Raw genomic sequence first — 18,850 nt, 5'->3', positions numbered from 1 at the left:
AATTGTTACGTGAATCCGGCTTCCCCCTTGACTTTGCTTGGCAGAAAGTCACAAAAAGTGATCACATGACCTCAGGATACAACAATCATAAATGTGAACCAGTTGCCACACATCTAATTTTAATCACATGATCATGGGTATGCTGGAAAAGTCATAACTGTTAAAAATGGTCATAAATAACTTTTTTCAGTGCCATTGTAATTTTGTACTGTCACTAAATGAACAGTTGTAAGTTGGGGACTACCTGTAATGGGCAGGGAAAGAAGCTTAGAAAGGATCTAACTTGATTGATAGTAAAAAGAGACAGCTGGAGACATGTACTTTCAGATTTGCAAGATTATGTTAACGTAGCTTTATAGTATTTATTTTACATTGACTCATCTTATAATGTTTCCTGACTAAGCCACTGTTCAAATTGGCAACAATACTGAACAAGTATTAATTATTAACAGTCCTCATTGTTCTAGCCATTACAGCTCACCAGAGGTAACATAATATGATCCAGACACTCACCAATTGACCTGGATGTCAACCATTGCATGGTTACATGATTGTAATTTTTTTTTTACATTCCTGCCAGTTTCCCAAAGGTAAATATCAGAGGGAAGCAGGCAGGAAATTGGAAGTATGCTCACATGAGATCCTCACTTAATGACCAATACAGTCCTTGCCTAGCAACAGTAACCAGGATCTCCCAGAACTTCCATCACTAACGATATAGGCCTGTGATGTCACATATTACAAATGCATCACTTAGCAGTGGAAATTTTGGTCCAAATTACCGTTGTTAATTGAGAACTATCTGTATTGTTGAACCAATATTATGGGCTGCAAAAAGACAATTCCAAGTGGCATCTTAAATTGGAAAATCTTCTTTTCTACCAGATATAGTAAAAGCAGTTTCAGTTTACAATTTTATGCCGCCCACTGTTGAAATATACAGGGAGAAAGGGTCACCCCAAAAAGGAATGCCAACCATATAAGTAGGAATGATATAGGAGTTATACCACTATCACTGAGACTATTATAAACAGAACTTAAGGAATTTCTGCCTGTGGTAGCTTTAGGAAGAAGCATCATTTAATGGAATTCTTTTTTCCAGATAACCTATAGAAGAACTGTTCTTTCAGGCCCCAGATTTAGACATTTAAATGGGATAATGTACATAATTAGTTATGTGGGATGAGGGTATGGCAAACAAAATGAACAGTAAATATGTACAATCTTTCTCTATACATATAAATAGCAGGGTGACCATTTGACAGAAAGCTTTGATGAGGAAACGCTTCACCCATTTTAATTTTAAATTTTAATTCCTTTTTTTACCACATCCCCAATGTCCAGGGAAATATGTACGTGGAAAAAAATGAAGAAAAGAATTGCTGTGATTAAAACAATCTCATTTTGAAGCATTTTAGCTTCTGGTTTTTTTATCTGGAGATAAGGGAGTTCACTTTAGATTATCCTTCCTGTTGGAATTTAGATAATTCTATTCTCAGGGTGGGGAGAGTAAGCATACAATGAACTATGACACATATTGTGATTAAGGCCTGACATCATTTTGAGATTTTGAGATTTTATTAACATTTGTAGGCCGCCCTTTTCCCTGAGGGGACTCAGGGCGGCTCACATAAAATCAGGGAGGGGAAATACAACGATGACATAGACACATATAATAAAAGTAATAAGCAACATACACTCATCATTCGGGAGGGGCAACTATCCTTGTCCCCAGGCCTGACGGGCTAGCCAGTTCTTCAAGGCTGTGCGGAAGGCCTGGACGGTGCTGAGGGTACGAATCTCCACGGGGAGTTCATGACATATGGTCAATACTTAAGACAAAACATGGTTCTGCCAACATCCTATTTCTACAGCTTAACAGTTGTGTAACCATTATTATTTATAAATTCAAATTACTTACAGAGTAAGACATCTGGATTTTAGTATTGGGTACCAATTTAACTTTCCCTTCACTTGTCAGATTCACATCTACAATCCTATTTCCATTATAACCTATTTCAAGCTTTTTATATGTCCAGAGATAAAAATCTTCACCATTTTCATCTGCTTCACCAACAATACCTGCAAAGGGAGAAAGTGGGGAAAAGAAATTAATTTTCCTGCACTAATTAACCATTAACTAATAGCAGTCTTCACACCAGCCTTGCTACAGAGGAGAGTGAGTACTGATTTGAGAAAATCTCATAGATTCCTGATATTGAAGGAAGAGTTCACATTTCATAAATAAAACATTAATCCATAATAATATAAATTCTGCATTTTAATTTGCAATTTATAGTCCATGTTACAGTGTAATTTCCTTAAACTGGTCAAGGGGAGCAACAACGAACAACATTTTACTCTCTAGGCTCCTCTTAACCTATTGACTAAAATATAAATAAATGTAGATATAAATGAAAAGCTGGAAATGTAAGATCCATCTTTTTTCTATCCAAATATTAAAACATACAAGAATTAAAGAATTCATTGAAGGGTTAATAGTTACATCAGTAATATTTAGCTGTAAATCAGGTTTCCTGTAAATTAAGAAAATCTATAATTCATGTATCAGATGACTACAAAAATTCATAGTTTTTAAAGCAAACAATAAGTGCTATAGACCAAAATGTCTTCTCTTGACTGCTTTTGTATTCACCTAGCACGCACTGGACCTTGTGGTTGTCCCTGACTCAACACTATTATCACCCTACTACCATTTTTGGTAAATGGAGTAACTTCAGTTCAGACTGAAGCTGAGAAGAAAGTCAACTTCATTTTCCATATAGCCTTTTCCAATTGTGTAATAAAGCATAATTAGGGAACTTGAACATGACACATTGCCAGTCTGCCTCCTAATAATTTGGGTTTTATAAATAATAAATTGGTTGTCAAAGTTCCAATTAACACTTCCAATGAAAGAAGACTCTGAGGTTTGAGTTTCCTCAAGGTTCCATTTTATTAGACATGTCATATTGGCACATCTGGGAAAAGCCAAATCTGAAAGTTTCTAGGTTTTCCCCCCCAAGTGAAAGTTCAAGCCCAGGACCCACATGTCCATCACATGGTCCAATCAGGCACCGTCCCAACTGGAAGTGCCTACCAGTCACACCAAATGCAAAGCAAAATGTCCTTGACTCTCTCAGAACGTAATGTTATTTAGACTATATATCTCCCATACTCAATATAATCCTCCCTCCCATTTGAGATAACATGCACTGCATTGATGCATTCACACAATTTCACAGTAACCATGCGATCAATCATAAAACAAAGTTCAGGAATATTCCTTTATCCCATTGTTTTGCAAATCTAGGCACACTACAATCTGCATGATTGTTTGAAGAGAAAGGCATCTGTACCACCAGGCTCTAAGTGTGAGAAAGAAGGGCAAGCAGTAAAGTGAAACCTTCTAAGCAGCATATAAATATAATATTAAAGAGGACCTGTCATTTCAGATCCATCATGGCAGCACCTGTTAGCAGGCATCCACTCACCTGCTGCCTGCCACGTCCCTCACTTTGTTGTGTCACTGCCGCATCACCAGCCATCTCATGCAGGTCAGAGGAGGAGCCGCTGAAGGACAGAGATGACTGTTGCTCTTTAAAAATTATGATTTAAATCAAGTTGATTTAAATCAAACCATTTTACTAGTGATTTAAATCATAGATTTGAAAATGAAAGTGAAACCTTCTTAACAGCTTACAAACCTTGTGATCTTTCTGCACATAGCTTGAAGTGCTGGACGAACTGGACATGGGCAGGGGGCCTGCTCAGCACCTCCCCCCAATTGACATTAACTCTCCAGCCATTTCAAACTTTTGGGCCTTGCCCTTTTGCTGGACTCCGCAGAGGAGATTATTAAGAACACCAAGTTCTTTTCTCGCTTGCACAGTGCGCAAAATTTTTTAGGAATGCGGTGTGACTGGTATGTTTGATTGATGACCGTACCCACTTTTTTAACCTCATTATTGTTGTATTTTTTGTGTTTTAACTGACCTATGTGGGGAATGCATGGATGAGTGGCTGTGTTTGTGTGAGAGGATGACTGATTCGAAGGGCCTGTCGGGGAACGCGGGGGCCATAGGGGTGGTTGGAGGGACTACGGACACGGGAGTGGGTCGGAGCATTACGGTCTTAACAGGGAGGGGCAGATACAGCGGGGACTTTAGGGCTGGCCATTACCGGGGAAGGAGGGCTCGCTACGTTACAGAGATCCCTCCTTCCGGCCCTATGAGTCCCACTCCAAGGCCAGATGGCGCGAGTAATCAGGACCCTGGTCTCAGGCTGCTGTCGCTAAATGCCAGGTCTGTTGTTCACAAGGCTCCCCTCGTCCGGGACTTAATCTTAGACGAGAGGGCAGACCTGGCATGTATTACTGAAACCTGGCTAGGCCCGGAGGGAGGAGTCCCCCTCGTAGAGATGTGCCCAGAGGGTTTTCAGGTGCTTCATCAGCCGCGACCCCAAGGAAGGGGTGGAGGTGTGGCTATTGTTATCCGAAAGTCCCTAGTACCTCGTAGGATCCCTGCTCCGGAGCTTGTCGGGTGTGAGTCCTTGCTGGTGAAGTTGGACCTCAAGGGTCAAGTGGGTCTGCTGTTAACGTACCTGCCTCCCAACAGCGTTGCAGCAGCCCTCCCCTCGCTCCTCGAGTCGGTAGCAGAGCTGGCAATTGAGTTTCCCAGGCTTATGGTTCTGGGGGATTTCAACTTGCCTTCGCTTGGTGAACACTCTGATGGAGCGCAGGAGTTCATGGCTTCCATGACAGCCATGGGCTTGACCCAAGTAATTCGGGGCCCAACTCACTCGGCGGGTCACATGCTCGACCTCGTATTTCTCTCGGAGCAGTGGAGTTGTGATCTTGTTCTGAGGGGTAGTGAGATCTTACCCCTGTCATGGTCGGACCACCTACTGAGGCTTGACTTTCGGAGACCAAACCCCCACTGTAGGGAGGAGGAACCGATTAGGTGGTTCCACCCCAGGCGACTTATGGACCCTTTGGGCTTTCAGATGGAGCTTGGAGTTATTCCTGATACCCTCGTCCGCAGTCCGGCGGAGACTCTAGTTACTGCCTGGAACTCAGCAGCGACAGAGGCTCTTAACCGAATTGCGCATTTACCGCCGATCCGAGGCAGTGGATCCAGGAGGGCCCCTTGGTTTACTGAGGAACTCCGGGAGATGAAGCGCCGAAAGAGATGCCTAGAGCAACGATGGAGATCCAGTAAGTCCGAGTCAGACCGAGCACTTTTAACATCCAGCATCAGAGCTTACATCCGGGCAATTAGGACGACAAAGAGAACATACATTGCCTCTCTGATTGCTTCCGCTGAGTCGCGCCCAGCCGCCTTGTTCAGGATAACCCATTCCCTCCTAAATAGGAGGGATACGAGCGATCCTTTGCAAGGCAGAGCGGAGGACTACGTCCAATTCCTCGCGGATAAAGTTGCTCGGCTTCGGACGGACCTGGACTCCAATTCCGCAGAACCAGCTGAGGCACCAGGGGATAATCTGGTAGGACATCACTGGATTGATTTTCAAGCTGTTACCCCTGAGGACGTGGACAAGGGAGCTGTAAGTGCCTCCACATGTGTACTGGACCCGTGCCCCTCCTGGCTGGTTGCTAACAGCAGGGAGGTGACACGGGGCTGGATCCAGGCGGTCGTTGCCGCCTCCCTTCGGGAGGGGATCTTTCCCCCCGCACTAAAGGCGGCGGTGGTGAGACCCCTCCTGCAGAAGCCATCTTTGGATCCAGCCGTCCTAAACAACTATCGTCCAGTCTCCAACCTCCCCTTCGTGGGGAAGGTTGTTGAGAAGGTGGTAGCCTTTCAGCTCCAGCGGTCCTTGGAGGAAACCGATTATCTAGATCCCTTCCAGTCGGGATTTAGGCCCGGCTACAGCACGGAAACCGCTTTGGTCGCATTGACCGATGATCTCTGGAGAGCCAGGGATGGAGGTCATACCTCCGTCCTAGTGCTCCTTGACCTCTCTGCGGCTTTCGATACCATCGACCATGGTAACCTTCTGCGACGACTGCGGGAGGTGGGGGTGGGAGGCACTGTCCTACGGTGGTTCTCCTCTTACCTCTCGGACAGGTCGCAGTTGGTGTTGGTCGGAGTGCAGAGATCGACCCCTAGGCCCCTAATGTGTGGGGTACCGCAGGGTTCGGTCCTGTACCCCCTCCTATTTAATATCTACATGAAACCGCTGGGTGAGATCATTCGACGGCACGGGATAAAATACCACCAATATGCGGACGATACGCAGCTGTATTTGTCCGCCCCGTGCCAACTCAATGAAGCGATTGACGTGATGTGCCAGGGCCTCGAGGCTGTTAGGGACTGGATGGGGGTTAACAAGCTTGTACTCAATCCAGATAAGACCGAGTGGCTGCTGTGCTTCCCTCCTACTAATTGGCCAAGTGTTCCATCTCTCAGGCTGGGGGGGTCAAACAGTACGCCCCTCAGACAGGGTCCGCAACTTGGGAGTCCTCCTGGACCAGTTATCTCGACTCCTTCCAGTCGGGCTTCAGACCCGGTTACAGCACAGAAACCGCTTTGGTCGCATTGACCGATGATCTCTGGAGAGCCAGAGATGGAGGCCATGCCTCCATCCTGGTCCTCCTTGACCTCTCGGCGGCTTTCGATACCATCGACCATGGTATCCTTCTGCGACGACTGCGGGAGGTGGGGGTGGGAGGCACTGTTTTGCAGTGGTTCTCCTCCTACCTCTCGGACAGGTCGCAGTCGGTGCTAGTGGGGGGGGGCAGAGATCGACCCCTAGGCCCCTAATATATGGGGTGCCGCAGGGTTCGGTCTTATCCCCCCTACTATTTAACATCTACATGAAACCGCTGGGTGAGATCATTCGGAGGCACGGGATAAGATACCATCAATACGCGGACGATACTCAGTTGTATCTGTCCACCCCGTGCCAACTCAATGAAGCGGTGGACGTGATGAGCCGGGGTCTTGAGGCCGTTAGGGACTGGATGAGGGCTAACAAGCTTGTACTCAACCCGGAGAAGACCGAGTGGCTGTTGTGTTTCCCTCCCAATAATTCGATCACTGTTCCATCGCTCAGGCTGGGGGGTCAAATTTTATACCCCTCAGAGAGGGTTCACAACTTGGGAGTCCTCCTGGATCCACAGCTGACTTTCGACCACCATCTGACGGCTGTGACCAGGGGGGCATTTGCCCAGGTTTGCCTGGTACGCCAGTTGCGACCCTACCTGAACCGGGAGGCCCTCACAACAGTCACTCGGGCCCTTGTGACCTCTAGGCTGGAATACTGCAATGTGCTCTACATGGGGCTGCCCTTGAAGAGCATCCGGCGACTTCAGCTAGTCCAGAATGCGGCCGCGCGAGTGATTGTGGGTGCACCTCGGTTCGCCCACATAACACCTATCCTCCGCGAGCTGTGCTGGCTACCTGTTGATCTACGGGTGCGCTTCAAGGTGCTACTTGTCACTCATAAAGCCCTTCATGGTAGTGGATCTGCGTACTTGAGAGACCACCTCCTGCCAATTACCTCCTTGCGACCAATTAGATCGCATAGATTAGGCCTCCTCCGAGTTCCATCTGCCAGTCAGTGTCGACTGGCAACCACACGGAGGAGAGCCTTTTCAGTAGTAGCTCCGACCCTTTGGAACGATCTCCCCGTGGAGATTCATACCCTCACCGCCGTCCAGACCTTCCGCACAGCCCTTAAGACCTGGCTAGCCCGTCAGGCCTGGGGATAAAGATTATAATCTGTCCCCACCCGAATGATGAATGAATGTTGTGTACTATTTTACTCTTATGTATTGTTTTTGCGTTTATTGTCTTGTACCCTCCCTTCCCTATTTTATGTAAGCCGCCCTGAGTCCCCTCAGGGAAAAGGGCGGCCTATAAATATTAATAAAATAAAAAAAATCACCCACAGCTGACTTTTGAACACCACTTGTCAGCTGTGACCAGGGGGGCATTTGCCCAGGTTCGCCTGGTGCACCAGTTGCGTCCCTACCTGAACCGGGAGGCTCTCACAACAGTCACTCGCGCCCTTGTGACCTCCAGACTGGACTACTGCAACGTGCTCTACATGGGGCAGCCCTTGAGGAGTATTCGGCGACTTCAGCTTGTCCAGAATGCAGCCGCGCGAGCGATTGTGGGTGCACCTCGGTTCACCCACGTAACACCTATCCTCCGCGAGCTGCACTGGCTGCCTATTGGTCTCCGGATACGCTTCAAGGCGCTAGTCGTCACTTATAAAGCCCTTCATGGTATTGGACCTGGGTACTTGAGAGACTGCCTTCTGCCAATTACCTCCACTAGACCAATTAGATCCCACAGACTAGGCCTCCTCCGAATTCCATCCGCCGGCCAGTGTCGACTGGCGACTACCCGGAGGAGAGCCTTCTCTGTGTCTGCTCCGACCCTTTGGAACGAACTCCCCGTGGAGATTCATACCCTCACCATCCTCCAGGCCTTCCGCATAGCCCTTAAAACCTGGCTATTCCGACAGGCCTGGGGCTAAAGATTCACTGCCCCTAGTTCGAATGGTATGACTGTTGTGCTTTTTAATTATGTATTGTTTTGTGTTGTTACTAAACTGTCTGTATCCCCCCTTCCCTTTTTGAGCTGTGAACCGCCCTGAGTCCCCTTAGGGAAAAGGGCGGCATACAAATGAAATAAACTCAAACTCAAACTCACACACTCCTCCCTTGAGGAGCAAAATGGCAGCAGGCCATAAAAGAGGCCCAGAGTGGAAATATTTCAATGAAGTTCTTCTACCTATGGATTAAGCAGGTATGCAACAAAGAGATGCAAGGCTCGTGGCCCAAATAAACAACATCATGAGAGGTGCTGTGATGCAAGGACCATGTTTGAAGAGGCAGGACCTTCAGGTTGGTAAACTGCTTTTATTTCACCATATTTTTTAGACTGCCATGATATGCTAAAGCAATAATATATATCTGCTATTGTTACTGAATGGCACTGCATTTTTATACAGTTCCCCCCCCCCAAAAAAAAATGAGTATTCCTTTTTAGGCTGAACTGTGTGTGAATACAATAAGACAATAAGACATTCACAATAAGCATACATAGTTTAAATAATAAAATAACAGCACCGACTTTTATATTTAGGTGAAACTACCATCAATATAAAAGATTCTGGAAATTATCCACTTTCTAAATCGCCATCCTCCTGTTCTACAGCAGTGATGGTTAAGCTTTGTGGTGCCGAGTGCCCAAAGTGTGCACGCAAATGCACACGTGTGCCCCGATCCCCCAAATCCAATGCAAGCATCCCCATGCATGCGCACACTTCCACCACACATATGCCCCCCTCCATGTGTCATTTTGGCTTCCAGGTTGGTGTGGGCAACAGAAATGGAGTAGAAAGGTAGGGCGCGGGGAAGGGGGAAACTGTGGAGATCGGGGAAGGCACGGGAGGCAGAAATGGAGAAGAATGTAAGGCATGCTGGGGGGAGAAATCGGCGGAAATCGGGGAAGGCCCCACCCCCTGCACATGCGCAGAGACCCTAAGACCAGCTGACCAACGGGAGGCACGTGCGCATGTGCAATGGAGTTGGGCTGGGGTGACAGCTGGCATGGCCGCAGAGAGGGCTCTGCGTGCCATATGTGGTGCATTGAAAGAATATTCTCTTCCTTTGGACTTGTTCACTCTAAATTGAGAAATCGTCTGAGACCTGATGAAGCAGGAAAGTTTGTTTTTCTTTTCCAGCTCATGAACAAACAAGAGAACAAAGATGAGAATGAGTGAGCTGCAGAAGACCGTGTTTGAAGTTTTTTTTTTATGTGGCGCCAGATGATATATTCAGTTTAAGTTCTTTTGTTTTTTCAAAGATATTTTGTTTATGCGCTTTAGTTACTAAATATTGATGTGTAAGAAAATACAAGAATATATGTTATTGTTTCAATTAAATGAGAGAATTTGAGTAGTTCTCCAACTATGTATGATTAACCAAACCTGACAGCTTATTATTCTAAAGAGGAAACCTTCATTTTGTTTGCAAATAATAACATTAAGGATTCTAACTACCAGCAAGAATGCCATGTTCCTCATCTTGTTGTGTCACTGCTGCATCACCAGCCATCCCACTAAAGGGACTGTCAGTGAGTCAACAATGGGTCAGAGGAGGAGCCGCTGGGAGACAGAGCAATTGCTCTTTAAAAAATTTGATTTAAACCTTGATTTAAATCCAATCCACAATTGTTTATAACATTTATGTGAACTCAGTCAAATATGATTTATTAAACCATAATTAAACTATGGTTTGGAATAAACATACTTGTTTTCAATAGAAAGATTCTGCATATTGTAGGCATATATTTCTTACCCCATATTGGCAAGTCATCAATGTACATCTGATACCAATAGTGATTTTTGATAGCATAAACAAATGCATCTCTTGTTTGTTTATCTAAATCTATTTCACAGTAGGTGGTCTGCATCACATCATCTGTAAAAAGTAAAACAATGTGTTAATAGTGCATTCAGATTGTTACATCAATATAATCAAAATAAATTTTACTAATTAATCAGTGCAAATATACCAATCTGACTCTTTAGAACAATCTACCAATAGCTGACTCTTATGATATCTTCATGCCAAATATTTATTTCTGATATACACAAAGTAATCTAATTCAAAACAGACAACAGAAGTGTACATTCTATTTATGTGAAACAATTGTATAGTTAGGATTTTGAAATAAAAACGATTTGCGAAATGCTATGATTTATCAGTGTGAGCCTATGTTCCATTAAATCCAACCAAAAACATCCTATCAAATCTTAAGAGGCTTATTTCAGACCCTCTGTTGGAATCTATAGGACTTGTATTTGGGATGGTCTTCCAGTAAGAGTCTGCATTTATTGACTTATTTCCTCAAACTAAATTTTATAGGGAGTTTTTAGCTGCATTGATTTTCATGGAAGGTGCAGCTCCAGGATACATTGTCAACATTGTTTTTCCAAGTTAATTTTGCTAACACATGAACTGAACTGGGCTAAAGCTGAAACAACAAAAAAGTACACATTAGACCAATGTCTAACTGTCTGGGACTTTAACTCCCAGAATTCCCTAGCCAGCAGGGGGAAACTGGGGAATTCTGGGATCTGAAGTCTGCCCATCTTAAAGTTGCTAAGTTTGAGAAACACTGCTTTAGATAGAGCTCTCCAAAAAGATCACATTCTTTTTCTATGAGGGATTACTTATTTGGTCTGATATACTTAAACTACTATAAAGCTTTCTCTCTACTTCATGTTAATGTTCTAAACTTGATAGTACTAGAGCAGGGCTGTCAAACTCCCAGCCCATGGGCAGTATGCGTCATGTGCTGGCCACGCCCATGCCATGTTTAGCGAAGGGGGGGAATAGTCGCGATATGTCACATGACGCCGTTGTGATGACATGAGTTTGACACCTCTGTACTGGAGGGAACAAAGAATACTATCACCATTTCTAAGTGAGATTCCACATTCCGGCCTTATAATGCCACTTAAAATCAATAGCTCTCACAGAACTATAAATGATTATATCTACTTTCAGCTGCCAACTAGCATTCTGTGATCAATAAAAAAGGCAGAGGTTTCTTTTCTACTGCCATTTAATTGCATTATAATGTATTAGGACAAGCAAAGTCTGTACTACTATTTATTATTGCATTGTATCTTTTTCTTCTTGCCCTTGAATGTTTTTAATCTGCCTTTTTATTATTTCTAATACAGGAGAATGTTAAAAATAAATTCTGAAAAGGTTTGATAATCAGTCCAATAATTGTCTAAAGACAACACAATAGAATAAAATTTGATGTAGAGTAAGAAACCAGCAAAAGAAAATAAAAGTTTGAAAATAGTTCAATAAGACTGACAGCTGTTGGAGAGGCAGTTGGATGGTGGTTCAGAATATTGCTGGCTCCTCTATACGAATCCTTAACTGCTAATCTTACTATAAGACTGAGGTCTATCCACCAATCTCACCCAAATCATGAACAACAAATATTCAATAATTCAAACTGTCAGCAGACAAAAAAACCATCAAGCACAGAATTCTGAGAAAATGGCCTAGATAAGGAAACAAAGTTTTTACAAAGACAAAATCAAGATAGACAAAACTTTAAAAAAAAAGTGCATTAGAAAAATAAAAGACACATATATTCTCCCCTCTTGTTGAACTGATATTAGAACAATGTTAATTTACACACACACACACACACACACACCTTGTGAAGCAGGTCCAGAATTTATAAACTTTTACCTCTATATTCAACCAATTTGGCCTGCCATCTATATCTGCTATATATAAAGACAAAGCAGTTAACAGGTGAACCAACAGCAAAGTTAGAACTTTAAAGCTCTCTTGTTAACAACTTACTATATTTAACTGGTAGGAAGTTCACAACAGCTCCTTATCTACCATAAATGATTACAATCATGATCTCTGATCCATCCAAGATGAAATACCCTACTTTGATTCTTAATAATAAAATTTCTCAAAATTTTAGTTGAAAACTTTCCCAACAATTGTCTCTTATTCCCTAAAATGATAAACCTCTGTTGTCAATCAATTTTCCCAGTCCAGTCCAAGTTGTTTTCCAGTTAGATATAGTAAATCCATTCCATAATCACCATCAATCTTCTTACCCATTGATTCTATTTACTCCAAATTGTGGAATCCATATCCCCATCAGCCTTTTCCAACAAACCTGCACTTTTCAAAACAAAGTTCCTTCTACTTTAAATCTGCCAACAACAATTTAGATTCCAATCCAGCAATGGTGAAAGTTTTTTGGCTCGTGTGCCATAAAGAGGGGAGAGTAATGGGGTTGTGTGCAGGCGTGTTGCACCTATAAAGCCTCTAGAGTGTGAGGAGGGTGAAAAATTGCTTTAAAAAAGGCTGACTCAGCTGGCTAGTGCGTGCATGCATGCTGGCCAGCGACAGGGCAATGCCTTTTGTGCCCTGACAAATGGCTCCACGTGCCACCTGTGGCACATGTGCCTTAGGTTCGCCATTCCAGTTCTAATCCATCCAGTTGTGAGTTTGGTTTACATACAATTGGCTCTGTCTGGATATGTTCTTTAGGTTGATTTGTTATTTTATCAAACTTTTACCAAAGTTTTCCATTTGAGCTTTTAGGTTAAAAAGCATTCTTTTTTTTCAAAGACCTCCTGGAGAGCTTTATCTTTAAGTTGGTATATTGTTTGCATTTTTCATATAGTCCTTAGCATTCACACCAAGATTTTATGTATTTATATACATTTCCTTTCAAAAACAGAGGGGATAAATATGCTGTAACAAACTAGTTACAGAGAAGTTGATTTTATAGTAGATAATGTCAAAATGGCACTATGTAGCCTAAAGCCATCTCTATCTATTGGCCTTGATGGATTATGTTCCTACTTCTTTAAAAAAAACTTGCCACAGCCATAGCTGAACCTCTATGCACAATATACGAGGTATCTTTCAGAACCAGCTGCTCGCCCGACCTATTGTCATTAGCCACGGTCATACCTATCTTTAAAAAAGGAGACCCCTAAAAAATACAGGCAAATCTCCTTGTGCTGCGTGACCTGTAAAGTCATGGAATCAATTATAAACCAATCCATCACCCTCCATCTAGAGACAAACAACCTGCTCTCTAACAAGCAATTTGGTTTCAGAAAAAAATTGTCCTGCAATCTGCAATCCTACACTGCAGAAACATTTGGACCACACATCTTGACCACAGTAAAGCAATAGACACAATTTACATAGCCTTCTGCAAAGCCTTTGATTTAGTGGGGCACAACAAACTACTATTAAAAGTTCTTACGGTATTTCTGCATCCTTACACAAATGGATAGCCGCATTCCTGTCAAACAGGCAACAAGTAATCGAAATAAGAAGCGCCCTATCAAACCTTTCACTAGTTAACAACGATGTCCCCCAAGGCAGTATTCTAGGACCCACACTTTTTCTGCTTTACATTAACAACCTATGCAATCATATTAAAAGCAACTGCGTCCTCTTCACTGATGACATAAAATTATTCTACACCACTGACAATGCCGCTACCCTACAAAGCGACTTTGACCATATGTCTGAATGGTTGCGCAATTGACAACTCCAAATCTCGAATAACAAATGCTCTGTCCTACACATTGGCAATAAAAATCAGAACACCAAATACAAGTTGAGCGGAAACTACCTCGTAGATGACCCTCACTCTGTCAAGGACCTAGGAGTACTCATCTCAAATAATCTAAGACCCAGAGCCCAGTAACAGCATTGCCAAAAAGGCATTAAGAGTTGTTAATGTAATTTTGCAAAGCTTCTTCTCCGGTAACATTATATTACTAACTAGGCCATACAAAATCTTTCCCAGACCAATTCCCGAATGCAGCTCGTCTGCCTGGAATCCACACTGTATATTGGACATTAATATGATTGAGTGGGTCCAGAGCAGTGGTGGCTTTCAAATTTTTTTACCACAAGTTCCATGTGTATAGTTTGGCAGTCATGTGACCAGGTAGGCGTGGCTTAGTGGTCATGTGACTGGGCAGGAGTGGCTCGGCAGTCATGTGACCAAGTAGGCGTGGCTTGGTGGTCGTGTGACTGGGTGGACGTGGCCAATTTAGCCATCCATTTTGCCAATTTAGCAGTCCATTAAACAATACACAGCAAACCCCTTTTCTATTCTTTTTAATACTGCATGAAGTTTTTCTCTAGGTTTTTTTTATGGGGCAGCTCAGTTGGGGCACAGGGCAGGCATCTCGTGGCAGCTTAAGCCAGTGTTTTTCAACCACTGTGCCGTGGCACACTAGTGTGCCGTGACATAGTGTAAGGTGTGCCGTGGGAAAATTACTTTATATATAGTCAATATAGGCACAGAGTTAAATTTTTTTAACATTTTCTAATGGTGGTGTGGCTCGTGATTTTTTTTCATGAAAAAAGTGTGCCTTTGCACAAAAAAGGTTGAAAAACACTGGCTTAAGCAATCAAGGCAGCTTAGGCAAGGAAGCCGCCCGGGAGGTAAGGAGTGACTAGGTGGGGGGTGGGCAGGGTGAGTGACTAGGGAACTGGTTCAAGGTCATAGCAGGCCTGGGTCGCTGCCGGTTCCAGAGACCCAAGCTGCCAAGTTACTACCTCTTCGGCCAAACCGGTCCGAATCGGTAGGAACCCACCTCCGGTCCAGAGGTACTTCACGAGAAGAGTACTTTACTCCTCTATTCACAATAGAATTCCCTATGCCGCCAGGCTCGAAATTTTGGGCTTGGACAATCTGGAACTGCGCCACCTGCAGTATGCCCTAAGCACAGTACACAAAATTGTCTATTACAACCTCTTATCTGATAACGACTTCTTCAGCTTCAACCTCAATAATATATGGACAAACAGCCTAACTGGGAGTTATACTACCAGGCAACGTTTGATGTGGGTTAAGGAATGGATAACACTAAGAAATTCTAGATTATTGACATTAGAAGGACATGATTTGTTGTTGGGATGGCCCGCTTTCTTATGGTACAAGGGAATTAAAACACAGGGGTATTTCAGAAGACATTATATACGCAAGGCTTTGTTATTAAACTGGGAGAAGATTAAAAGGTATCATTACTTAAAAATCCCAGTATGGTTATCAACTATTGAAGCATTTTCATATCCAATAACACTTAAAAAGGAACAAACAGTTAGATATGGTGAAATATTAAATGCAAAAGGTGAACTTAAATCTATGCAAGAACTGGAAGAACAAGGTATAAGGATGAATTAGTTTTCATATCTGCAAATACATTCTAGATATGATAAAGATTTTAAAATAGAAGGCTTTTATGACAAATTGACTGATTTAGATAAAATCCTGACAGGTACTGATGAACTAGAACAACAACACATTAAAGAAACAATGATTGCTTGGGGGGGAAATTTTGGATATGGGCTTGATTTAGAGAAATGGCAAAAATTGTGGTCTCAAAATTACAAAATGACAATAGCAATAGCAGTTAGACTTATATACCGCTTCATAGGGCTTTCTCTCCTTCTCTAAGCGGTTTACAGAGTCAGCATATCGCCCCCACAGTCTGGGTCCTCATTTCACCTACCTCGGAAGGATGGAAGGCTGAGTCAACCTTGAGCCGGTGAGATTAGAACCGCTGAACTGCAGATAACAGTCAGCTGAAGTGGCCTACAGTACTGCACCCTAACCACTGCGCCACCTCGGCTCTTCATAAGACAATGTCAACAGCATATAAAGAAAATTTGTATAAGGTGTATTACAGGTGGCACTTACCCCCGATGAGAATAGCAAGAATGTCTAAGAATAAATCCGAAAAATGTTGGAAATGTCATCAGATACCGGGTTCATATTACCATATGTGGTGGACGTGTGCAGAAGCTAAAAAATACTGGACTAAAATCCACACATGGTTGGAAAAAATGATAGAAAAACATATTGACTTTAAACCAGAGATATTTTTATTGAGTATTTTACCAGAAACATATAGTAGAGAATTGAAATATTTGATTGTAAATGTGTTAACAGCGGCTAGAATTGTATTTGCTAAAAACTGGAAAAATGAGAAAATATCAACGCAAGAGGAAGTTATTCATAAAATAATGGAATGTGCTGAAATGAGTAAATTGACATTTGAAATTAGAGAACAAGAAGATAACCAATTTTATAAGATATGGGATTTATTTTACCAATGGTTAGACAAAAAATATGGAAATGAAATATGACTGAGAATTTTACTATATAAGGACAATGGAATGACACAGAATATAATATAAAGATGTACTATTATTGGATGGATTTAGGAGGACGTAATGAATTGTTATAATCTAAATTAATTCAAAATTTAGAATATCTCATATAAAATGAAGGAATAATAGTTATAGTCAAATAAAAGATTAATAATGATAATGTATACATACATATTAGATTGATAATATGAGATTTTATATAAATTGTAAGTAAGTGAGTTATACTACCAGGCAACGTTTGATGTGGGTTAAGGAATGGATAACTAAATCAAGCCCATATCAAGCCCATATCTCTAAATCAAGCCCATATCAAAAAGTTTTCTCCCAAGCAATCATTGTAAGTGTATGGAGAGGATGCACAAAAGTTTCTTTAACCAACTGACACGCTGGATGTAACTGGAAGATGTTTTTATGTTTTATATGTGTAAGTTTGTCTTTAAAAAATAAAAATTCTTTTAATTAAAACATAATAATAATATATGTGCAAACAATCGATACAAACTCAAAGTAAACCGTTCCAAGCTCGATTGCAGAAAATACGACTTCAGCAACAGAGTGGTAAACGCCTGGAATGCTCTACCTGACTTCAATGTTACATCCTCCAACTCTCACAGTTTCAACCTTAAACTACCGTGGACCCCACCTCATTCCTAAGAGGTCCATAAAGGGGGGGGGGGGTGCATAAGTGCACCAGTGTGCCTTCTGTCCCTGTCCTACTGTTCCTGTTTATTTGTACTCATTTCCCTTTTTCATGTCCATGTATATATTTATACCTGTTATCTTGTACATGTATGACAAACTAGATAAAATAAAAAAATAAAATAAAATGTTGTAAGACATTTTTTTTTCTTTCATTCAAGTTGTCCAATTGTTGGAGGCTGCCCCGACAAGTCCCTGCAGTTTTCTTGTAAGGATTATAAGTGATTTGCCACTACCTCCTTCGTTGGGCTGAGAGAAAGGGACTGGCCCAAGGTCACTTAGCTGGCTTCATGCCTAAAGTGGGACTAGAACTCAGAGTTTCCCAGTTTTTGGCCAATGTCTTAACTGTTATACCAAACTGGCTCTCATTCATTTTATTACATTTTATACATTTTATATTTTGAAATATTTAATATATTTTCCTTTTCTGCCTTTGTATTTTTCTGTTTTTACTCTTCAAATAATTTTTTAAAACTAATACATTTAAATTATTTGGAAAAAGGTTTGCCTGTTAAACGAATACAGTAAAACACCAACTATCATGACTTATGGTTATCTTACCTTTAAATTTAATATCCAAACCACTGAACTCTAGTTCAACTCCTTGAAGTGCTTCCCCAAGAGTTTCATGATAGTGATCAATGCTTTTTTTAGATCCACCACAAAAAGGGAGAGAGAAGTATTTGTAAGTTTCCTGACGATTGTGATATGGTCCTACAGTATTCATCCATAAAACAACTTCTTCTTTATCTTGGTACTGAAAAGAAACCATATTTTAAAATAAAGAATTATCAATAAGCACATTGTTTAGGATGCAACAAATTTTCAGAGAGAAATATTAAGAAAATGCTTTAAAATATTGACCGGCAATTCCTCGTTTGCATGCCATCCCCAGAAATTACACCATTAAAAAAGAGTAATGCGATTACCACCTGCATTTTGGCAGGGGAAGAAAAAGTGCTACAGGTAGTCATCATTTAGCAACCACAACTGGGACCGCTACTTAGTTGCTAAGTGCCACAGTCACCAGGGTAAAAATCGATGATTTTAAAAAAATAATAATAAATGGATTTCTTACATTTAAATTGTTTTTTTTTTTAATTTAAATCAGATTTTTTAAATGTGTATTAAGCTTATTTTAATAAAATGGTTTTGGAGTAAAAATCTATCTAAAGACAGTTTTCTATTTAAGATACATTAATAATTTAGTTTATTCAGCATGAAATGGAGCTTAGTTATAAAAAAGGAGGCTGTATATTCTGCAATATTTACATTTTTGGTAAACTCATTCAATGAATCCAAGCTCTGCAAGCTGAGATAACATGCACTGCATTGATGCATTCACACAATTTCACAGTAATCATGAGATCAATCATAAAACAAAGTTCAGGAATATTCCTTTATCCCATT

At 41.8% G+C, this 18,850-nt stretch overlaps 1 protein-coding gene across 1 annotated transcript in view; it reads right to left on the bottom strand.

Moving 5' to 3' along the window:
- The window catches only part of TM9SF3 (transmembrane 9 superfamily member 3), a 43,217-nt gene that overhangs the window by 18,523 nt on the left and 5,844 nt on the right, over window positions 1–18,850 (bottom strand). The window contains exons 2-4 of the mRNA XM_087702207.1: window positions 18,002–18,197; window positions 10,334–10,456; window positions 1,922–2,082 (exon numbers count right to left, since the gene is read on the bottom strand). Of these exons, the coding sequence (XP_087558333.1) occupies window positions 1,922–2,082; window positions 10,334–10,456; window positions 18,002–18,197 (480 nt within the window). The remainder of the gene's footprint in view (window positions 1–1,921; window positions 2,083–10,333; window positions 10,457–18,001; window positions 18,198–18,850) is intronic.

This window comes from Thamnophis sirtalis, unplaced genomic scaffold (genome assembly GCF_051295495.1).
Source record: "Thamnophis sirtalis isolate CommonGarterSnake01/CBP01778 unplaced genomic scaffold, rThaSir2_p1.2 scaffold_15, whole genome shotgun sequence".
NCBI classification, from domain to species: Eukaryota; Metazoa; Chordata; class Lepidosauria; order Squamata; family Natricidae; genus Thamnophis; species Thamnophis sirtalis.
Note: the sequence above shows the minus strand (reverse complement) of the source record. Positions and strands in the feature narration are given on the sequence as shown.